At 38.6% G+C, this 24,546-nt stretch overlaps 2 protein-coding genes across 5 annotated transcripts in view; both read right to left on the reverse strand.

Annotated features, from left to right (window-relative positions):
- mtf1 (metal-regulatory transcription factor 1) overlaps positions 1-5,098 on the reverse strand; it is a 20,466-nt gene extending 15,368 nt beyond the window's left edge. Inside the window, exons 1-2 of the mRNA XM_053631897.1 lie at positions 5,011-5,098; positions 3,152-3,665 (exon numbers count right to left, since the gene is read on the reverse strand). Of these exons, the coding sequence (XP_053487872.1) occupies positions 3,152-3,613 (462 nt within the window). The 5' untranslated portion in view covers positions 3,614-3,665; positions 5,011-5,098. The remainder of the gene's footprint in view (positions 1-3,151; positions 3,666-5,010) is intronic.
- Positions 4,740-24,546, reverse strand: part of inpp5b (inositol polyphosphate-5-phosphatase B) — a 30,771-nt gene continuing 10,964 nt past the window's right edge. For all 4 annotated transcript variants that reach the window (XM_053631868.1, XM_053631883.1, XM_053631876.1 and 1 more), the window contains 17 exons: positions 21,706-21,787; positions 15,238-15,408; positions 14,654-14,755; positions 14,352-14,466; positions 14,063-14,179; positions 13,599-13,786; positions 13,351-13,462; positions 13,130-13,239; positions 12,859-12,994; positions 12,668-12,778; positions 12,395-12,560; positions 11,256-11,491; positions 10,874-10,984; positions 10,407-10,491; positions 10,178-10,305; positions 9,872-9,983; positions 4,740-6,314 (listed from right to left, as the gene is read on the reverse strand). In XM_053631868.1, the coding sequence (XP_053487843.1) occupies positions 6,205-6,314; positions 9,872-9,983; positions 10,178-10,305; positions 10,407-10,491; positions 10,874-10,984; positions 11,256-11,491; positions 12,395-12,560; positions 12,668-12,778; positions 12,859-12,994; positions 13,130-13,239; positions 13,351-13,462; positions 13,599-13,786; positions 14,063-14,179; positions 14,352-14,466; positions 14,654-14,755; positions 15,238-15,408; positions 21,706-21,787 (2,192 nt within the window). In that variant the 3' untranslated portion in view covers positions 4,740-6,204. The remainder of the gene's footprint in view (positions 6,315-9,871; positions 9,984-10,177; positions 10,306-10,406; positions 10,492-10,873; positions 10,985-11,255; positions 11,492-12,394; positions 12,561-12,667; positions 12,779-12,858; positions 12,995-13,129; positions 13,240-13,350; positions 13,463-13,598; positions 13,787-14,062; positions 14,180-14,351; positions 14,467-14,653; positions 14,756-15,237; positions 15,409-21,705; positions 21,788-24,546) is intronic.

Raw genomic sequence — 24,546 nt, forward strand, 5'->3', positions numbered from 1 at the left:
GCCAAGCCATGAACTATCCCACTTATACCATCACGCTTACCAGCATTGACCAGTTAAAGCTGTCATTGATGTTTGCATCTCAAAATTTGACTGAAAATATAAAAATAACAGTTAATTTTGTTAGTTATTTTATGTACGGGTCGTAAGATCTAGAATTCTGCCTGCTCTAAATCATACACAGAGATAAAGTAGTGCGATAATATTACATTTATATGAATGAATTATAATATAGTTATTAGAGAGAGAGAGCAAATTACTGTCCCTAATAATAATGAAGCTGTGAGTTTAACTACTGTATTCAACTGTAACTGTAGGCTACTATGGTTACTGTTGTTTAAAGGCAGTGCATTAATTCAGAACGCTAACCAGAAATACCGGTGGTATTATTTTGCTTATAACCACACCTCAAGACATTGTTCAGATGTTTTTGTCCTTAAAACACTCGCGTGTGGAACTAATTTATTACGCATCCCATCTCAAGCCTCCTTGCTAATTCCAAATCATTTTAGAGCTAGTAAAGAAGGCTTGAGCCACTGATGTGCAGTTATTGGAGAGAGATCAGTTTTTTTGTGTCATGCTAATAATTAAAAAATAAAATTAAATAAATATTGATAGGCCTACTAGTTCATAGTGTTTTTCATTACTGCAGAAAATACAACGAATAGATAAAGAAATATTGATACTTGTTCGCCAGCTTATCACATGTACTCTCTCTTTCTTTTTTCTTGCTTGCGCTCTCTCTCCAGTAGGGATGGGCGATATGGACTTAAAACGAGATCAGGATATTTTCTGGTATTTCTTGTGATAATGATATCAGGTATGATATAAATATAGTACCATGCACCACTGTTTTTGGCTACAAGTGATGGCTGTGATCTAGAGAGCCTCAGAGACACAAACATTGATCTAAAAGTAAAACTGATTTTCTGTAACCAAACCAGTTCTAGATTGTAGAGGTAGCTCCTCTTTTAGCGATAAACTCCTCCTCAGCGTAACGTCCGCCTTCCGCCATACTTGTTTCCGCTCTGTACATGAACTGTGAATGGGTTGCAGACCGTCGCACACAGAAATACGTCATCAACAAGGCTTTATCATTATTATCGCGGGAAGACTCATTCTTATTGTGGGGAGAATCTCTACCGGTAATATCGCAAACGATAAGATATCGCCCATCCCTACTCTCCAGTAACTGCATATCAATGGCCCAAGCCTCCGCCTCGCCTCTTGGATGCAATACCACCTCGGCTGCACATTATTTTTCTAATAATTCAATGGCCCATGGTCAATTACTCCTTACATATTTCTGGAAAATCTAAATTTTCTGTCATTTTGATTGTTGTTAGATCTGTGTGCTGTGGTGTACAGTGGGCTAACTTTTCTATTAGTTCAGTTAACCTGGTGAGGTGATCCAGAACTGTAAGGCAGTCAAGACCTGATCAGAACTACGTTAACCGTGCATTTAATGAAACATTATTGCACACCTCAGAACATCTGTCAGCCAATCAGAATCGAGAATTCGCCAATCACTGTGGTATAAATGGTTTTAATGTACACCTTCCAGCCAATCAGAATCGAGTATTCTGACACACCATGATATAAAACAGTGTCTTTTCAGATAACTAGTACTGTAACAGATCTACTGTCGAGTGCAGTGTCACTTAATGTGAGGTCCAGGATCCGTGAAGCATAATCAAGGGGTCTGTGATGTTATCTTACAGTGGTGGAAATCACAACCCACCCCAAGTTATTATATTATTTCTTTAGATATCATATTTATTAGCCTGTTTGGGCTGAATATATTTAAACCAAAATATATATCAAATATATCAATATCAAAATGTCAATTTTGACCTAATGAATTGTGTTGGAGGAAAGTTCAGGAATAAAAAGCTCTGTGACTTCAATAAACAGCCAGAGGATTAATGTACATGTATAAATAATGAGCGTAACATATGAATAGTTGGATTATGTTCATAAAATAAGTCTGGATTGATGAGGTCTGTGGAATTTATTTTAAAGGAATGTCTGGCTGCAAAAAGGTGGAGAACCCCTTATTTAACATATAGCAAAGAGGGCTAAGTTATTAATTACAGCATGTCATTAAAACCCCCGAGCTGATGGTTCTGAAATGAATACAAGAGTCCTAATCTCAAGGGAAATGTAGTATTCTACTGAAAGACGACAGATTGTACAGTGCTGCAATCTTGCCCTTTTAGATTTTAGCTGAATCTGAAAGACAAGACGGCACCAGCTGAGAGAGCAAGAGATGTTAGGAAAACAATCTATCACATGCAGCCACAGGGAAGTGAGACCATGTGTGAATGAAACATCTCTCGTTCCTGACTTACTCTGCATGTTATGAGACAGGCCAATAAATAAAAACAGGGTTATCAATAGCAGTTAAAGCAGGAGTCTATGTTGCAAAACTCTGGACAACTCAGGACACTTGCCTTAAACACCTGCTTGATTTGTTTCACAAAGAATTCACACCAGTCTACATTAGGCATTAAGGAAAAACAACATGTGCAGATTACACACAGGCTTACTTTCCTAAACCCGTTTCAGAATAACTGTACTTAAATATGCTAAATACCTTTAATTTTGCTTTACCATCCATTTCCTGTTAAGGTACAGTTATGGCACCCAGCACTGAAATCTGTCTCTCAGAAGTCTCAGTGGATCTAGAGTACATTTTCTATAGTGTTTTTTTCCACTGATAATCAGGGGTGTCACCAGACCTTTAACAATGGGGTGGCCAGATTAGACCCATTGACTTTATTTGGGTGGCAATCTAGGACAGGGCAAACTTATGTGTTAGGCAGCTACGTTTGCTTGTTCCTCTCTGCTGGACAACGAAGTAACAAACCTGTAGTCATAGTGGGAGTTTGTTAATGAAGCGATCACGGTGAGATTTACTTGCTGTTCAGTTTCACATCGTATGCAACCACACTGACTACTGGTACTACTATTACTACTAACAATAATGTCTTACTGTGGAGGCCATGCTTCATACTATGACTTCACACTATGGTGGCAGTAGCCATCCCTTAGCTATGCTCAGGGCTAAAATACAACAAATCCTGGTGAATAATTTGAAATCAAAGCACCTGGTTAAGATTTCTGCCACTGTAGTTTGCCAAAAGGTTCGTACCTCTCTATGCTTGGTCTCTGGGCACTCGGAGTGCAGCGTAAGAGTGGCTCCTTCAATGTTGCGTGGCATGGGGGTGGACCCGGGATTGATGATGAACTGGATCTGATCCGGGGAAATGGTGTGGTGCACGTAGCCCTGTGCCATGCTGTCTGGGTCCGTCATGAAGGCCAGAGTCCCCTCCTCATCTCCATCGGTCAAAAACGCCACACCATCGTCATCTGGCCCACAGTGGCCATCCTCTTCTCCTTCCTCATCCAGATGAATAGGGTCCTGTTCAATGAGTACCGTAGTGCGATCGTACACCCGTGCTGAGGACGACGAGGGCTTGGGAATCAGCGTGTCCTCTTTACTGGAATTGGCCATTTTGCATTCGTCCTCGTCCTCTCTTCCCAGTTTATCAACATCGTCCTCGTCCTCTTCAAAGAACATGGCTGTCTCAGTTTGAGGGCCATTCTCGCCCATGATCCCGACAAGGCTGCTTGGTCCTATATACCCGTCCAAGTGCTTATGTTGCCTAAAAACCATCCAGATGTTCACTGATGAGTGAAAAGTCAATGAAAACTGGCTCACGCTTACTTAATATGCTCAATATACTTAACACCATTTCGTGCAGATTTTACAGGAGAAGCCAGTAACATAAAAAATTATCTACTGAGCTAAGAGATCTGGCTTATTTTACAAAATACAGCGACACCACAATTTTCACTGTTGTGAAATTTGACCAAACAGTTCAAATGATAGAGGCGGTTGTAATTCAGGAGCCTCAAACTGCTCCGAAAACAAACAGGGCGAAATGAGAAACCAGTTCATGGCCACCTTTGACATCACCGCCATGTTACAGCTGCATAAGACTGGAAACAAAAAGAGGTATTTTGCACTAGAAGCGTATTCATCCTTCATGACATAAAAAAGAACAAACTGAACATTCTCTCACACTCCAAATAACAGTTAATGCTTGATGTTGTGCAGCTAACATTTTTACGATCACTTCACAGCGAACAGTATTGTTTAAGGCGTACAATCATATATTTAAGAAGTGTGAAACTTCACAGTTTAAAAGCTGCTCTAGTGGTTTCTGGAACTTTCTGAGTTTGTCGGGACAGTGACAGCTAATGAGAAGTCCAGCGCTGCGTAGTAACTGCAACCAGACTGACACACTGGCTCACTGAAATATTGTCTATTCAGAGAAAGTGAATTATTCACTTTGTCTAGTACATTCTCATGCGAAACCAGGACTGTCAGGTACACACCACTCACAACCAGTTCTACGTATGTCGGAGCTCTAGCCAGCTGCTTAGCCCAACTAGCTAACCTGGTAGCTAAGCTAGCTTGTATGACAATGTTGTTATATTACAATGTGCACGATTACACAAATTGGATAAACCAAACACAAACACAGCTGTATAAGGCTTAAATGCGTCAACATAGGACATGCTGAAATATTTAACGTTCGTGCGTGCTTAGACGAAATATTCTAGCTAAATATTAGCAAGCTAGCTCGTCGCTAACTCTGAGGCTCATTCAGAATCAGATGATAGCCAGCTAGCTTGTTTTGACAGTGGGTGTGAGCGTTAGGAACATTGCGACCGAGCTAAATTAGAGTGACTACAATTTCTGGGAACATGACCCGAGGTAAGATTTTAGCAGCAACGCTACAGCAACCAAAACATCACATAGGCGAGCTAAGTGGCTAACGCTAGCTAAGAAGCTCCAGAAATCAGGCAGCTGAGTGAGCGGCTAACTGCGGGGCAACATGGTAAAGTGCACGCGCTGCGAGGACAAGACAACCGGCACAAATAACACACACCAAGCACCTGCGGCAATGTACATGTGCAACAGAAAACGCTACATAAAAATACCTGTTTCAAGTAGACGTCAAATGCGTGTATAATTGTGATTACTGGCACTTTCTTCTCTTCCCCTCCCTACCATGATTGAACAACGTCAAATTCCAGTTCCTCATCCTGAAGCATCCTGGGAAGTGACTGTGTGCGCTGTTTACTGCTCTGCCTCCTCACCATTCAGAGCAGGCCCAACGCCCACTCCAGACATCCACACAGCTTCTGCTCTTCTTAAAGCTTTTAACCTTGTGTGTGCACGTATGTAACCAAGCAAGTAAGCAAATAAATATATAGTAAAAATATGGAAATAAAACCTGACCATATGGACTAAATCTCTAGTCTTGTATAACAAAAGAATAAAGCAAAGTATAATTATTTCAAAACCAGCATAGCTTTTAAGCGGGGAAAAAAGGAGGACGCTTGTAATTCAGTGCTTCTATTTTTTTTAATATAAAAATGTTTTGTATTTACATCAAAATACAAACACGTTTGCTCTTTAAATAATGATTTCTGTGTGATTCAGCTGCCGTACAAGAGTGAAATCTGCACAAGTTTTCCACTTGCCTCAAATTTAGCACGTCAGCAAAACTATATGGCGTCCAAATCTTTAAATACTGCACTGCAGCTATAACAACGTTGTTATATAGTGTACTGTAGCTGTAGACTTTTAAGACAAAAAAATATTTTATTTTACATATTTTAACAACTTTCCTAATAATTGCTTTCAGTAATAACAGCTAAGGGATGTCTGAGTCAAGTGTGTGTTTAATTCATGCACTTGGTTGTGTGAAGTTGATAAGTAATGAAATACCTTTAAAATGCTAAACTTTTCAGTCATTTTCAATTACTAAAATTCTACATGATTTGGAATGACTGGAAATCTATGAAGGATTTACACAATGGCAAAAGCTTCCATCACTAACTATTTTAGCATCATAGTACCTGTACCCCAAACATGTCTTGGCTGATTGAGTACTTCTGACACAAGTGGAAAATGTGCATAAAATTTATTTTCCCTCCAAACCATTCCTTTTATAATAAAACAATGGTCTTTAATATGCTGTTTAAAATCGTTGAATTCAAATGGTAGCAGTTTAAGACAAACAAGATAAAATATACAAGATAAAATAATCGATTAACAAGTTAGACAAATTATAGTTATAAAAATGTAGTCAAATACTGTGCAGCAAAATAAGTAGGCAGTGATGTATATTAGTGGGGCTCTTGGACCAGAAAATGGTGGAAAAACTCCTTTGCTTTTCTTTTCTCCAAAATGTCTTGCTTTGTGGGGGGCCTTAACATTAAGGCAGCAAATATAGTGGCTGTGAACAAAACAGACACAATATAATGAATACAGTTCATGCAAAGTACTCACTCCTCATCTATATTAAAAAAACTGACAACTGCTTAAGTTTTCATAAAACTAACAATCATGTTCATTTACTCCCAGACAGGTTTCTTTTGTGACTGTTAATAGCTTGGCTGTTAAAGGTCACCGTTTGTTTGTTTTTGAATTTGTAATGCACAGTGAACATGAATTAGTGCCTGAGTAAGCAGATGATGTCCAAAGAATCCTTGTTCAAACTAATCAACATAGTTACTTAATGTTATAGCAGAGAGGCCTAACGACTAAGATGGCTACAGTACTATGAAATGGTATTTGCCCCATCCCGATTTCTTCTGTTTTTGTGTACATCTCATACTAAATTATTTCAAAAATGAAAACAAAATCTAAGATAAAACAAAGGCAACCAGAGTAAACACAACTTACCAATTTTTAATGAATGTTATTTATTGAAGCAAAAAAGTTATCCAATACCAACTGGGCCTGTGTGCAAATGTATTTGCCTCCATAGTTACTAATTCCCCAAATCTGAAACTGCATTCATAATGGGGTTCAGCTAGACTAGACACAACCAGGCCTGATTACTGCAAACTCTGTTCAATCAAATCAACACTTAAATAGAACTTTTTCCAACAGCATGAAGTTGCTTAAAAGGTCTTATCCAGTAACACACTATGCCAAAATTCAAAGAAATTCCAGAAATGATGAAGGTGTTTGAAATACATTAGTCTGGGGAAGGTTACTAAGCTATTTCAAAGGCTCTGGGACTCCAAAAGGACCACAGTGAGAGCCATTATCTCCAAATAGAAAAACTCAGCACAGTAGTGAACCTCCCCAGAAGTGGCAGACCTTACAAAATTCCTCCAAGAACACATCAACGACTCATCCAGCAAGTCACAAAAAAGTGTTAAGGACAACATCAAAAGTCCTACAGGTCTATCATGCATCAATAAAGGTTCATGACTCCACTATCAGAAAGACATTGGGCAAAAATGGCATCTATGGAATAGTTGTGAGGTGAAAACAACTGCTAACTCAGAAGAACATTAAGGCTCGTCTGAATTTTTCTAAAACACACCTTGATGATCCTCAGACCTTTTGGGAGAATGTTCTGTGGACTGATGGAACTGTTTGGAAGACAGGGGTCCTGTTACATCTGGCATAAACCAAACACAGAATTCCACAAAAAGAACATCATACCTACAATCAAGCATGGTGGTGGCAGTGTGCGAATGCTTTGCTGCTTCAGGCGTGGGCAACTTGCAATAATTGAGGGAAACATGAATTATGCTCTCTACCAGAAAATCCTAAAGGAAAATGTTCTGTCTTCAGTCTGTAAGATGAAACTCAAGTGCATCTGGATTATGCAGCAAGACAATGATCCAAAGCATAGGAGTACATCCACCTCTGAATGGTCCAAAAAAGCTAAATTAAATGTTCTGGAGTGGCCTAGTCAAAGGCCTGACTTGAACCAATTAAGAAGCTGTGGCAAGACCTTAAGTGGGCAGTTCATGCTTGAAAACCCTCCAATGTGGTGAACTAAAGGAGTTCTGCAAAGGAGAGTGGGCCAGAATTCAATCACATTGCTGTAAAAGATTTCCAGTTATCGGAAGTGTGTGGTTACAGTTATTGTTGCAAAAGTTGGCACCACCGGATCTGAAGTTCAAGAGGGCAAATATATTTTCACATGGGTGATAGGTGTTGAATAACTTTTTTTGCTTCAATAAAATAAATGACTAAATAAAAACTGTAATGTGTGTTTACTCCAGTTGCCTTTGTTTTATGTTGTACTTTGTTTGAAGATGTAAAACATACACAAAACTGAAGACATTCTTTTACACAGCACTGTATATAACCGGATATAGCATTCTAAAAGGTCTTGTATTGGTGAATTGTTACTTATCTATTACATATCTGAGAATAGCATTATAATGTGCCAAATGTGCTTGGAAAACATTAACTGCCCTCTTCATTATACATGAACTCACTGATGCCCATGATTAGTGTCACACTAATCAACAGGGGAAAGAGAAATACCACTGTTCAAACACGATCTCAGAACAAGACATAACTGGGAAGCCATTATAATATACTTTTAAGCTAGCATTCTGCATTGAACTAAACAGTGAAAGTTAGTTAACATTACTATACATACTCAGTGTCCACTTTATTAGGAACACCTGTACAACTGCACATTCATGCAATTATCTAATCAGTTAATTATGTGGCAGCAGCACAATGCAAAAGTAAAATCATACAGGTACATGTTAAGAGCTTCAGGTAATGTTCACATCAAACATCAGAATTAAGAAAAAGTGTGAGCTACCAGAAGAGCTGCTATTTCATATCATTATTTTATAAACTGCTCATCTCCTGTGAATTTCACATGCAACAGTCTCTAGAGTTTACATCGAATTGTGCAAAAAACAAAAAACATTAAGTGAGCAACAGTTCTGTGGGTGGAAATGCCTTGTTGAAAAGGTCGAAGGAAAATGAACAGATTGGTTTGAGCTACCAGGTAGGATACAGTAACTCAAATAACCACTCTTTGCAACCATGATGAGCAGAAAATCATGCAGTCTGGGTGAGTCTGTGTGAGTCTGTTCCCATGATAACCTCAGATTCCTGTTCTTGTCTGACAGGGGTGGAACCCAATGTGGTCTTCTGCTGCTGTAGTCCATCCACCTCAATGTTTGATGTGTTGTGCATTCTGAGATGCTTTTCTGCTCACCATGGTTGTAAAGTGCTTATTTGAGTTACTAAAGACTTTCTAGCAGCTCAGACCAGTCTGGTCATTTTCTTCTAATTTATTTATTCATTCAACAAGGTGTTTCAGTTCACAGAACTTCCGCACACAGGATGTTTTCTGTTTCTTGCACCATTCTGTGTAAACTCTAGAGAATGTTCTGTGTGAAAATCCCAGGAGATCAGCAGTTTCTGAAATACTCAAACTAGCCCATCTTGTACCAAAAACCATGCCATGGTTAAAGTCACTGAGATTACACTTTTTCCCCCATTCTGCTATTTGATGTAAACATTAACTGCGCTTGTCCTGTATCTGCATGTTTTTTTTTTGCACTATGCTGCTCCCACATTATTGACTGATTAGATAACTCCACGAATGTGCAGGCATTCCTAATAAAGTGGATGGTGAGTATAGGTCCCTGTTGGTTTGGAGTTAGTCATTAATAAATAATTACATATATTGTATAGACATTTCAGGTTTTTGTCTGTTGTGGTGTTCTATACATGTAAATAATTTTTAAAAAGCAGCTCAATATAAAGTATGTAACATTGTACCATGGACAAACCTGATGTGATAGTGCTGGATACAGCTTAATATTTATTTTAAACCAGGTCATTTAATCTTCTTGTCAATTTTTTGTTAGTAAAAAACAAAACAAATCATGTCTTGTAGAAATAATCGAGTTCTGCTTTTCTCCAAAATGCTCATGTTCACAAAATCCATATATATATATATATATATATATATATATGCAGAAAACTAGAAGTGAAAGTGTCTGTTTGACCTACCTAAAATGTTGACATCCAGCCGATTCTGTGCAGAGTTCTTCAACAACTCCCGGAGAAATGCCGTTAAATAGTTAAAAACATTTTTATGGCACTGGGGTAACACAGAAATAATCTAGAAACAGAAAAAGTTTTTTAAAAAAAAGAAAAAAGAAGAAGAAAAAAAGGCAGCTTAGCTGTAGTATGATGTACAAATTCTCAGTACAATACAAAGAATCCCCTATTTTCAACATATGTTGTGCTTAAAGCAATAAAAGCATTTACAATAAATATAGTGTTTATATATATTTTTTAAAAAGAGACACAAACCTGTTTACACTGGCTGCTGTTGTAGCAGCAGTCCAGACATTGTTGGTACAGAGAGTAAGGGACCACTGGTTCAGGAAGGGCATCAAGGAAAAGAAGCAGGGCTTCAGCCACGGAGTGGTTACTTCCCGCTAGTTATTTAGTCAAGGGTGTGCACAAAATAGAACAGACAGCTTTTATGCAGAGTTTAATGAAATAATAACATTACAAGTCAAAAGTGGTTAAAGGATACGGAGAGAGTCAAGTGAGCCTGTGTCTAAACAATCCCTGATCTCCTCAAATTCACTGCGTAGTCCTGGCTGCTGAAATATGTCTTCCTTTAGTAGAAACATAGATAGCAACAAGTTAACATCTACTTTCAGCAATAGTTTTGTAAATAAAAAGCAGGCTTGATCTGCTTTACTAGTCAGTACTGGGAGTTCAATAAAACATTAGTGTAGCCAGAATGATGTGTTCTTTTGTCCCTGTGACTCATTTAGCCAAAGGCTTAATATTCTCTACAAATTCCATCTTTTAGTTTTGCTATTGCTGAGGAGCAATTGGATTGTTCATTTGTTTAAAAAAAAAAAAAAAAAATTGTTTCTTTAGAATTTGACAATATCATCAGTCTCTTTCTTTGATGGACTCACTGGCAGACATGCAGGTTCTCGTGTGCACACGTGCGCGCGCACACACACACAAACACACACATGCACGCACCTGTTTGCTGGCATTACGGTAGAGATGGTCCACCATCATCCAGATTTCTTTAGGAATGTCTAAAGCCTTTTCAGTGTCTGGGCTGTTTGTCTCGCTGGGTGACAACAAGCTCTTTCACAGAAAACACAAAATTAGCAATCCAGAGTCTCACACACCACAATACAATTACTTTTGACATTCTCCTCATATTTGAATGGCTGGGGCAGGAGTACTTTCACAAGGACCACCAGCTCGTCTTTCATCATTTCAACTATTTGCAAAATCACTCAAACAAAGTGACGGAAAACAAATAACATTTTCAGGAAACTGGTATAGCAGTTAACAGTTAAACAGTTAAACCATCTGCTTATGTTTTGCTTATGAGGTGTCCAGTGTAACTCACTAGTTTGTGGATGGTCTCCAGAGGCATTTCCTGGATGGGCTCCCTCAGATGGCAGAGCATGTGGATGGATGAGCCAAAACAGCTTGGCAAGTAGGAGCCTGTGATGGAGATAAAGTAATCTTTGCCCCTCTCCAGGTGCAGCACCAGAATGTCCTCTAGCTGTTGCTGGCCTGAGTTCAACTCCGGAGCGGTAGAGCGATTCACAAACACCTCCAGGTCAATGTCCACACTGGCCCCTACAGCCAGGAAAGAAGCTCCAAATCTCTAATAGCCACCAGTCCTACAGCTCAGCTACTTTAGTAGACTATTGTATTAGAAGAGAACATTTTAAAAGTAATATTCAGTCACTATAATCACATGCATTAAATGACCTATTAAAATTGTAAAGCCCTGCCCACTCATTTTTATGATGAGCTCCTCGCTGTTATTCATTCTGTACTGAATTTACTAGTAACTACAGAACAAAGAACATTTTGGTCTTTTGTTTTTTTCTTCTGGACAATTATACTTGCGCAAGACTATATTTGGTAAAAGTGACTGTAGGAAATCTATACAAAACCTCAGTTATGGATATATATTTCTTTATGTTTCAACTGGTAACTGCTTATTTTATGACAGCTCTGAAAGTTAACATTTGAAGCTTTTTATTTTTTTTTTTAAAACATTTGATGTAAAAAACAAATATTTAAACTGCCTTTAATTTATCAAACCTCACAATCTTTGATCTTCAGTATGTTGTGTTTGGGTGTTTAAATAATTCCAGATGTGGATGTTCACAGACTTCATCTTTCCTTTTAGATCAACTATGTATATTTGAACATTATTCATATTCATTCATATGAGTATGTGCCCACTTCTGATCATATTCATTTCAGCGGAGCTCCGACAGATCTTTGCGGTGCATGACAGTTGCGAGAAGGCAATATAAATTCACCCACTGCAATTAGTGTAGCCAATTAGCTGAAGGCTTGACTCTTAATTTGTTTGAAAATTAACTAAATAACTTTATAGAATCTTAACAGAAACAGTCACCAGTGTCAAGCTGGTGAAAATTTGCACCTACTGTTATATTTCAAACCATTATTGCATAATTACTTTGCCCTTATGAATGACAAAACCCATCTGAGGCGTGAGTTTACCTTGGGCCACAAAGCCCTTGGGTGGGTTGGCCGTGAGCCAGGGCTTGCAGTAGGCTGGCTCATCCAGCTTCTGTATGAACTCAAACTGACATGGTACCTGTCCATCATTGTGAAGTGTCAGAGTTTTTGCTTGATGCTGCATGAACTTCACATTGTTGAAGTTGAACTGAAGGAAACATTAGAGGAAGAAAATGCATTACAGAGGAACAGTAAAAATATAGCCATAAACCAAATTCATTCCCACTTTATCTAGGTTATACACAGTACTCTCACCTCTCGCTCTGACAGAGAAACTGATGGAATGCACTCATTCTCCAGTTTGTCCAGAGACCGCACTATATCCTCAAATGTCCTTTTATAGATCTCTTCATTCACCACTTTGATCTATAAAGAGCAGTGGGAAATTTTATGCACAGCCATAAATGTTCAGAGACAATAGGCTAAGGCTAGGCTGCCTCTCTCACCCCTATTTCCAGCAGGGAGCTGACAGGCTTGTGGTCACTGTTTCTCACAGTCATGTGACTCTGATAACTCCGCTGGGTTATGTTCTTCCCTCTCCACAAAATACGATCACACCAGGCTGGGACTCGACACTTCTCACTGAGTGTACGGAATATGCACACAGACAGTCAGGTGCGCGCACACACCCTCACCTGAAGCTGTTTCTCTTAATAAATCTTATGATAAATACAACACAAAGCAGCAACTGAAAATCCAGATCAGATGTACTCTTACCTGGTGTCCCATTCGTCAGAGCCAGTGTCATACTTGTATGTTGGTTGGAAATCGATCTCACCTTCCATAAAGCCAACAAACACAGCTTCTTCATCCATTTGCCTCTTCAGCTAAAGCGTGCACACACACACACACACACACACACACACACACACACACACACTGAAAACACAACTGAAAACATGTTGTATTCACAAAAGATTTTAGGCATTAGCATCTACCTGATCATGATTGTGAAGTGTTTCAAAATCATCTTTCAATATCAGATCCTTTACATGGTCGACCTCAAGGTCACTAATTCGATAATTCAAATCACCAATCCACAGGACAACACTGCAGACAGAACAGTGGATTTAATAAAAGCCAAATGATTTCTAACCACATCAGGTGTGTTTAAGTGAATCTCAGGCTGTACTTGTCGATCAGTGGAATTAGGCTGAAAATAAAAATTGGTGGTGGTGAAAGTTACCTGTGCTTCATGATGGTTAGTGGAGGAAGTGTCAGGTCAAGCTGTCTGAAGAGCATCCTGCTGCAGATGTCCTTGTAATCCTGATTCCTTCTCTCGTACTCCTCTATATGAGCTGCCAGATGGGAGTTCACTATGCAGATGTCTGAATTGTGGAATTTGAAGCTAATAGCTACAGCACCTTTATTACCCTGAAAGTACAGATAAAGCCAACATATCCTTAAACAATGAAAAAGTATAAGTGAGGATTATGTTATTCTGTTCTGGTTAGGCATGTAAATACTAAATTGATCTGAAAATAAGTCAGTATAATCAGTATATGAATCTTCTTAAAACTACTTAAACACCAGACCAGCAATGGCCGAATAAAAAGAAAGAGTCACAAGAGCTTTATAAACTTGAGTAGCTTATGGCAGTACATAGGCAAGCATGCATAGTCTTAAGAACTAATGTGTGGGTAATCTCACCATTCGTCCCATGATGCCTGTGCCTACTGTCTCTGCCTCCACCTCAGAGATGTACTCAGCATGTTCCTTCTTCACATAGAAGAGCAGCATGATGCCCACCAACCGTACCAGCTTTATCTGTTCGACAGGGCAAAAAGCTCAACAGCTACTCTCTCACAAAAGCTCTGAGTCCACAATGAAAACACTAGACATTTAACCTACATTTGACACTGAATCAAGAATGTGGTAGTCTCACTAAACTTTAATAAACTAATGTCAGATTTTTGTCATAGTGAGGGTAAGTCCTTACTAAGGCATACTTGGCGTCTGGGTGAAGGCCGTCCGATACAGCCTTCATCCATTCTTGCTCCTTGGGTGTGTCATTAAAGAAAAATGCCTCCTTACTTAGATCCAGCTCTTGGAACCTAGTGAGAAAACCCAATAATGTAAGGATTTTCCCTCATGCAGGAATCCCTTACTTTGGTTATATTGCACATATGCCAAATCTTTATCTTATTTAGAATGAGCCCTTGTTTAAACTGTAGTACAGTGCATGGAAAAATGCAAAATTGCCAAAGAATGCAACAGGGTACTGTATAGGGTAATGCCTACCCTACACAGTAGAGATCAGGAGGCTGAGCAGTGGAACCTAGCCATGTGTGCAAGGACTCCTTCGGTGCCTGCCCATTTACGTTGTATGTACCCAGGAAGAAGCTGATGAAAGAGCAAACAAAAACAAATAAGCAAGCTAAATTATGTACATTCATATATACACATATACACTAAAATATTTGTACCAAAAATATTTTTCATGTGACATCTGAAAACAGGGGCAGATCCTTCAATTTGGAAATGGAAGAACTGTTAGGCTGAATTTGTGTGTAACCAAATGAGATAATGTATCCTTAAATGGCGATACTGACACATCATAAACCCTAATAATATGTCTGGAGGTTTTAGCAAACACATTCAAATGTTAGAAATCAAGAGATTTATCATGGCTACTATTACAATGGCTATAAAAACTATTCATAATCACAATTTACAAGTGACATTCTTTATTCTGTATTTTCAATTGCAGGTTGTTTGCCTTAAAAAATAACAACAAAAAAAACCCCAGAAAATTGTCAATAATATCATTCCGAAAAGAAAAGAAAACCACGTGTCTTGTTTAGTGAAGCTGATCAAGCACTTACGTGAATGGTTCAATATAGGTGTACGTTTCCTCTTTCTTAAGAAGTTCACACTTGACAAGGTTGTCACGTAGGCCAAACTTAGGCATGGTGAGCATCTGGGCTTTGTTGGATACAGTGTGTTGAGATGAGCGAACCAACTCATTCCTTACTTCCACTTTCTCCCTCCCCTGGCTGTTGCAAAGTACAGAAATATGCATTAGTCAGTAACAGCCCCTGAACCATATTTAGACATTTACAATGACATTTATCTGCAAGACACCACTACCGGAAGTGACCTAGAATTGAGGCAGAATACACAGTTTGGTAATTTCCCTCCTGGGGACCTGGTGCAACTCACCAGGCTGAGTAAGTGTGTCAGACCATGAAAATTACTAAATTGTGCTGGACTATCATCCTCAAGACTGGAATTGGACTACAGTAACTTCCATTATTTGAACAAAAAAGAAAAAGAAGTGCAAGATAATTTTAGGAAAACAGAGAGAGATGCAACTGAAGCCACTGAAGAATCCTGTTAAGTTTATGAAAAATAGCCTTTCAGATTCACACAGTAAAACTGCGCTTGGTTGTAGAACTAGTGCTAGCAACACAGTCAAAAGCAGACCGGGATGCGAAAGTTTAACTTTTATTATCCAGTTTGTAGGCCTGATAAATCATTTGTCTTAAGTGCAGTAAATTTACTGCCGCATTTTAAATAACTTATGATCTTTTAGAACATTAAACTCTGTTTTTACAGCAGAACTGAAATTCATTGCTCCACTGAACAGGGCAGCTACGCATGGCCCTGCCATAAACGCGGACGCAGGGCGAGCCACGTCCTGGCCGAGTGTGTGTTGGCTTTCCATCACATAACTCTACATCCAGAGAAACTCATCTTACTTTCAAAAGGTAATCAGGTGGTGACCAGTGATAGACACCTACAGTAATATATTACTTAAAATAAACACAAAAAAGAGAGATTCTGAAATGTAACCAGACATATCTCATTTATCGCTAAAATGTGTGACATTACTATTTTCTTTCCTCAGAGAGAACTTAGTAAGCACAGTGAGTTTGTGTTCCTCTAACTAAAATATCTTAGATCACAGAGAAGAAACAAGTCAAGCTAGGAAATGATAACTAAAGATTACCTTGGGCAAATAAATAAATAAATAATCCAATTGATCTTACACTGTATCTTCCAGAAAGGGCTTTAGAAAAGTAAGAAAGAAACTCTGACATAGTTATTACACTTTTATTCAGGAAATATTAGAGCCAAATGTTAAGCTGACATCAAAGCTCAAAGAACCTGCTTGCTCAGTATGGATCACAACATCTGAAAGACAGTCTAATTCATGGTTTTCCTATCCTGCTCCTTTGAATACACCACAAAAGTTTGCAGAAAGCACTGCACGCCAAGTACAAAATGGGTGTTATAGAGAAGGATGAACACAATATTGTGCAATATGACGATCATTTTTCAAAACTTTTACTGAGGGCTAATCACTAATAACTAGGCGTGACACGATGGATCGCAATGCAAAATTGTGATGTGCACCACGGGAATGTGCGATTCACATCATGCATATCGGTATTCTATCAATTACACAACCCCAATTCTGAAAAAGTTGGGACAGTATGGAAAATGCAAAAAACAAACAACAAAAGGAGTCTTTTAAAAACTATATTCACCCTGTACTGTGTTGAAAACACATAACTGATTCGAATTCGGTGTTCGATGGAGTAAGACGCGAAGTTGGAGGCTCCTGCTAATTTCGATTAAAATTGTAATTAATTAGCGCTTTTTGGTCATATAATATATTTTGACTAATTCTACTTCGTTTCCTTATTTGCACTTTTAACTTTGTGGCACGTTAAGATGTCTGGAAAGAACACGAAAACCCGTGGTAGCATTCAGACACGACTGAGACCTAGTGTGCGCGCCGTGAGCGAGTCCCCTTCTCCCCCTGAATCCGCGTCCCCGAGCAGTGACCCTGACTTCGCCGCACTCAAGCTTGAGTTGCTGGCTTCACTGAGGAAGGACATTGGCGATATTTTTAAAAAGGAGTTTCAGGCGATGTTCAGGGATGCGCTGTCTACTATCCAGCTTGACCTGTAGGCCGTGAAAACACAGCTGGCTGGTGATAAAGTCGCTACCGATGCTACCATATCAACACTGAAAGGCACTGTTGGGGAAATGGGGCACGCTCTTTCCGGTTGCACCGATGACATAGTTCATATGAAGACTACTATCGAGTCTCTCACTGCGACCGTGACTCAATTAGAGTATAAATGTGAGGATTTGGAGTCGAGGTCACGGCGCAATAACGTTAGGATAGTTGGAGTTCCAGAGGGCACTGACACCTGTACAACCGCTGCTGTAGCGGCCTTGTTAAAAGAGGCATTTGGTCTGGAGAAGGAGCCGGTTTTGGACCGGTCCCACCGGACCCTTCAGCCGAAGCCCAAGCCTGGTGAACGACCACGAGCTATTGTGTGCAGATTCCACTATTACAGTGACTGTGTTGATATTTTACGCCGTGCGAGAGAGGTCCAGCAGATTAAAACGAGGGATTTGACCATCTCCATTTTCACTGACTACACAGCCAAGACAGCCCGGGCCGCGTTTAACGAGGTTCGGCGTCAACTTCGTGGTATTGAGGGAGCTTGCTATGGAATACTTCATCCAGCTCGGCTTCGCATTACATATAACGTTGTTCAGAAGGACTTTATTTCAGCGGAGGAAGCAGGAGACTATGTTAAACTCTTGATATCGGGGTGAACTGCATCAACTATATAGTGGAGTTTTTTTCACTTTTATTCTTTTTTTGCACTCGGCCTTCCAGCTCTACAGAATTCGGATTCTTATTGAAGATACTGTCGGTGCATTACTTCGTCTAGATTTTGTGGACTCACTCCTCTTAAATTTACTTCTGTATTAATATGCTTCTCTGTTTTGATGCTCTGACTGGGTTACAGTTTATTTCATTTTATTAGTGTTGTTTCCTCATCTTTACGTGCTACACTGTGTTATATTATTTGTTACAAGTCTTTAAAAGGTAAGGACATTATATTTGTTAAAGTGCGTAGACTATTTATCAGATTTGAAGTCAGTAGGGGACTTTTCTGTTACTGGAATTTTTTTTTTGTTTAGGTAATTTAGTTGGTTAGTTTGGCTTACTCTTTGAGTTGTTTTCACATTGTGGACAACTCTTGGTGGGAAACACTGCTGTCTCCCTTTGTTTTATGGAGACTTTGGGTGTGCGGGGGGGTCCCACTCCGGCTGGGACAGGCACGCCTTTAAGATTTATTTGTTGGAATGTCAGAGGTAATCCTGTCAAGAGATCTAAGGTTTTTACATATTTGAAACGTCTTCCACTCGAACTTTAATTTGAAAGTAGGAGGGGTCGCTATTTTAATTGACAGAAGGTTACAGTTTTTGTCCACTAACGTTATAGCTGATGCGAACGGTAGATATATTATAGTTGCTGGTACTCTAATGCAAAGACAGGTATTGTATACGCTCCTAACTTAGATGAATTATTTATTTATTTATTTTTATAAATGGCATCCCTTTATTGTATACTTTATGGAGTTACAGACACTTCCCACTTAAATTTTTGTGCCTGTTCTTGGGTTTTATAATATTTATATAACCAGCGACAGTTATTGAGTAGCCATGATGAGCCGGGGGGCGGGGGGTTTTGGTACTTCTAATTTTTTTTTTTTTTTTTTTTCTTCTCAATGATATATTTGGGAAAGGGAAGGGAGTAGAGAAGAGGAAAGGTAAATGAATCACATGTAAATGAATAAATAAAGACAAAAAAAAAAAGAAAACACATAATTAACACATTATTTGATGTTTTACTTTGTGAATTTTATTTATTTTTGAAAATATACACTAATTTCAAATCTGATTACTACAACACACTCCAAAAAAGTTGGGACAGTGGACTCTTTACCAATGTGGAACATCACCTTTTCTTTTAATAACACTTATTAAGCTTTGGGGCACCGAAACCAGTTGGTTTAATTTAGCAAGTGGAATTTCCCCCCATTCATATATTATACATTTCTACAGCTGCGCAACTGTACAGGGCCTTCGTTGCCTTAATTTGGCTGCAGGACTGCAGGCAGGCCATGCTAGCAAGCACACTCTCTGCTTACGCAACCATGCACTTGTAATCCGGGCAGAATGTGGTTTGGCGTTGTCCTGCTCTGGATGGCAGCATATGTTGCTCCAAAATGTGCACATATCTTTCTGCATCGATGGTGCCCTCACAGATCTGCAAGTTACCTGTGCCATGGGCACTGACACATCCCCATACCAAGACAAATGCTGGCTTTTGGACCGGACACTGATAACAGCTTGAGCGAGAGAGATCACACGCATTCAGAAGTGGTTTTCGGTCTTGCCCTTTACGCACCGAAATTTGACTGGATTCCTTGAATCTTTCAATTGTATTGTGCACTGTAGAAGGTGAAATGCCCAAAATCCTACTGATTTGTCTTCGGGGAATGTTGTCCTCAAAGTGTTGGATTATTTGCTGACGCATCTGTTGGCAGATTAGCGAGCCTCGGCCCATCTTTGCTCTTGAAGGACTAGGCCTTTTTTGAAGGCTCCTTATTTATTATGATTAGATGATTGCCTCACCTGTTTCACATCACCTTCTTATTTCAATTTGTCACATCGCTATTAGTCCTAAATTGCCCCTGTCCCAACTTTTTTTGGAATGTGTCGCATGCATCAATTTCAAAATAAACATTTACCCTCAAAAAACTATGCAAATGATTATGTAAAACATCAAATACCTTGTGTTTATTTGTTTAAATACAAGTCAAAGTACATTTACATTTCACTCCGCCACTACTGTCCCAACTTTTTGGAATAGGGGTTGTACACAGGAGCTCATAATGTTTAACTCAATCATTTTTCCCTGAGATATTTTTATTCAATCAATTATTTGGGAGAATTTCTATATGTATTTATTTTTAAGATATGGTGAACCTGTAGTACATTTTGTTTACAATATTATACCGCTGTTCATAGCTATTTCTGATTTATTTACTCTTATACAGACAAAACTGCACTGTTTTGCATTGCTTATAACTCAGAAACAATAATAAAAAAAATTCAAATTTTCATTCAAATTTTGTTCAAAATATTCTGAGAATCGAATTGAAAAATCATGACCACAGTGTATTGTTATACTCCTACTAATAACCCTGTACTGTCAAATGCAAGACAAATCTAAACTTAATTATAAAAGAAAACACTGGAGAGGCTCATATTTCAGCAGTAACACATTGCTATACAATCAGACTATACACATGGCCTTTAGACTACAGGTACTTCAATCACAAACATCGGAACTAGGGTTTAGCAATATGATGACGTATTATTTGGTATGCCTAAGGGAGGAGTAGCACTCCCTGTAGTAAAGTAATGTGTGTGTATATGTATGTATATTATATATATATATATATATATATATATATATACACACACACACACACATATATATATGTACATATACATATATATACACACACACAAACAGCAGCTCTGACAACAGATCTGGCTGCAAAGCAAATCACAGCTTTATACAAATGCACTCATTCTAATACATTACCTTTTCTATAGCTTATTCATTGGGAATTGTATGGACAATCTGCATAATCTAAGCTTAAGAAACCGATAAACAAATTTTGAAAAAGGGGTTCTTATTTAAAAGTAAAAATGTATGCCCATTGACACAGAAACTTTCTGTAAGGACATGTTTATTTAACATTTATGACAGGAGTCTCCAGTGTCAGGGTTTTATATTGGTCAGTACGATTTCTTCTATGGGAGAGTCTTCAGGAAAGAACACTTTCTGGTTTCTTTGTGAAACGAAAAGCTGCGTTTTTTTTTTAAATGTAAAAAAATTTTGTCGGATTACCTTCTGGTGACAGAATGATTGTTTATAGCTGTTATAAGGTACAAACTTGTTCTGTGGACATTCAACAACATTACACTTTTATCTGATTATAGGTAATGTGTCATTCTTTAATTAATAGAAAACTGATCACTGGCAGATTGCTGTGGTATAAGTAGTACATAAATATCTTCAGAACATGCAGTTAAAAATAATCAACTTTGCATCAGGTCACATTACACCACCACGTCATTCATTATTTCCTATAACAGTATGTTTTTCCATATATAGCACATGGTGTTTATGCCTATACAATAAATGGTAAATAGTCCACACTTATATAATGCCTTTTAACTTTATAATGCCTTTAGTGGTTCTACAATGAGTTTTACATTGTTTCTCATTCACATTAAGATCAGCCATCTGGAGCAACTTGGGGTTCAGAATCTTGCCCAAGGACACTTCTGCATGTGTGCTGGGGATCGAACCGCCAACCCTGTGATTAGTGGACAACCCGCTCTACCACCTGAGCTACAGCCACCCTGAGTAATTTCTTAACTTAACTTAAATTGCTCACCTCTCATGGAGACTCTCTCCTCTGACCGTCTCAGTGCTGGTACTGGTATGTTTGCTTTCTTTGGGGGCTGTGTGGGATCTGTCTGTAGGAAGCACAGGGAATCATCTGTCAGTACGTTTACATGGACAACAATATTCCGATATTAACCTGACTAAGACAATATTCTGATTAAGAAACTACCATGTAAAGATTATTGATTACCTTAATCCGGCTAAAGTCATACTCGAAGTAAACACAAATCAAATTAAGACATGTGGAGTATTCCTGTTTTAGTCTCATTATCGACGTGCAGTATTAACTACATTTACATGGACAGAAGTAATTTAATTATTGACCTTATTCTGAATAAGACAATATTGTGATTAAGGTGTTTACATGAGTTGCTTTTAGAATATTCCATTCATGTTCCCGTTTTACATGTTATAGAATATAGAGTGATCAACGGCGCATGTCATTACGTCACCACAACACGCCGTCTGACGTCCCCTCCAGAATTTCACGTGTCAACATATAGTTTGTCTTCATTATGATACCGTATACAGTTTTGGCTGCTTAATTTTTAAATTTCACGAACGCTTCAAGTGCAGTTAATTATTTGTGTTGCTATACGTGCAAATGGACGACTGCTTGAAGCCGTGGGCTGTGTCCCAAACCACGTACTTACCTACTATATAGCAGCTCAAATACATGTATTTCACCTAATATATAGTAGGTAAGTATGCACTTTCGGATGCAGCCGTGCTCTCTTATTTGCCGTTAAACGGTTGAGCACTGCCGTGTGTGTCCTGTCGCAAAATGCGGTGAAAACTCCCACATGATGTTAATAGTGTGATTAAGGTGTTTACATGTCTGTAATGCACGTTGATAATGCGACTAAAACAGGAATACTCCACGTGTGTTAATTCGTTTTGTGTTTACTTCGAGTATGACTTTAGTCGGATTAAGGTAATTAAAAATTGCTGTTTACATGCTAGTTTCTTAATCAGAGTATTATCTTAATCGGGTTAATATTGGATTATTGTTGTCCATGTAAACGTACTGATTGACATGTACACACCTTAATTACATTATTACGTCGTGTTGGAGTTTTCGCCACATTTTGCGACAGGACACATACGCAGTGCTCAACCATTTCATGGCAAACAAGAGAGCATGTCTGCGTCTGAAACCGCGTACTTACCTACTATATAGTAGGAGACATACACATCTTTCGGCTATTATATAGTAGGTATGTACAGGGTTTCGTACACAGCCAATGGCCTCAAGCAGTCATCTATTTGCACGTATAGCATGACAAATAATTAACTGCACTTGAAACTTTCGTAAAATTAAAAATGAAACACCTAGAACTGTATATGGTACCATAACGAAGACGAACTGTATGTTGATATGTGAAATTCTGGAGGGAATGTCAGACAGCGTGGCGACATAATGACACGCGCCGTCAATTGATCTATGTTCTATATAACATGTTAAACGGGAACATGAAAGGAATATTCTGAACACAACTCATATAAACATCTTAATCACAATATTGTCTTATTCAGAATAAGGTCAATGATTAGATTACTGCTGCCCATGTAAACGTAGTCACTAATCAGACACAATATTCAATCTAACAGGGATGCACATCAGTCCAGCAGATAGTCAGTGCCAGGGGATCTCACAAAATGTTGCAGTCACAAACCGTGTGTATATAAGAGTATATACAAAAAACAACAACAAAAAAAAGTGTACAATAGTATTCCAGCTATTTATTGCAACCAGTTTTATTCCTGAATAAATTAAATCCACTCTGTCACTGTTTATAGGTCCATGTGTTTTTCAGTAATTAAAGTCTGCATTAAACCAATTTCACGCGAGTGACGAGTCAAATAGACTACTTACTTACTAATAAATACAATTTGCTCATGGACACTGCTGGCTATGCTTCACGAATCCCTCAACAAATCCTTCTGCAATAGTAACACACTTTCAAAACCACTGGTCTCTGGCACACAACCAGCAGTAGAACACTAAAACTGGGATGGCATAATTATCATGCGCTAGATACAAATATACATACATACATAAACAAACTAATACTGTGTTTCAGGGAAAAAAAATGCTAACACACACACACACACACACACACACAGAGTCAGAACAGACATGAGGAACCCAGAATTTCGAAATTTATATTGCTCATTCATACAGTGCAACAAATTCTAATGTTAAAACTGTAGCTTAACAGCATGCTCATTACTAATGTCTGACATTTTTCTTGGCTGCGTGTCTTCCTCTGCATTCTCAGCAGATTTACTAGCTTGACCTTTGTGGAAGGACCCAAAACAAGGATCTCCAACCCAAAACGTGGCCTTCCTACCTACTCACAAACAACAGGATTACTAAACCAACAACACGTACGTTGATTACAACAGGCTAAAATGCAATACAGTAGTGAGACAGTAGAATTTCAGCAGCAAAGGAAATGTACAACAAACAGCACCAGGAAGACAAGAGTGTTACCGACAAGACAAAGTGCACACACAGCAAACCCTACTGCACTAGTTACACAAGTCTAGCGCCCAGTTCAACATCGATGTGTGACAAGAAAAAGTAGTGCACAAATACACTGTTATTTACAACACAACTTTAAATGTACTTGTTCTGCAGACAGTATTATTAGTGTATTATCCCTTTCAGTGAAAACCTTTCTATGGGGATAATCGCTACACTAAGCACGAGACCGAAGCTAACATTTCTATAAACACAGGTGAAGGTTTTCGTTAAGTCAAAACTAAAACTATTATTCTCAGTGTTAATCGATCTGAAATGTTACACGATTCATTAGCTAAAACA

Source organism: Ictalurus furcatus, chromosome 1 (genome assembly GCF_023375685.1).
Source record: "Ictalurus furcatus strain D&B chromosome 1, Billie_1.0, whole genome shotgun sequence".
Lineage (NCBI taxonomy): Eukaryota > Metazoa > Chordata > Actinopteri > Siluriformes > Ictaluridae > Ictalurus > Ictalurus furcatus.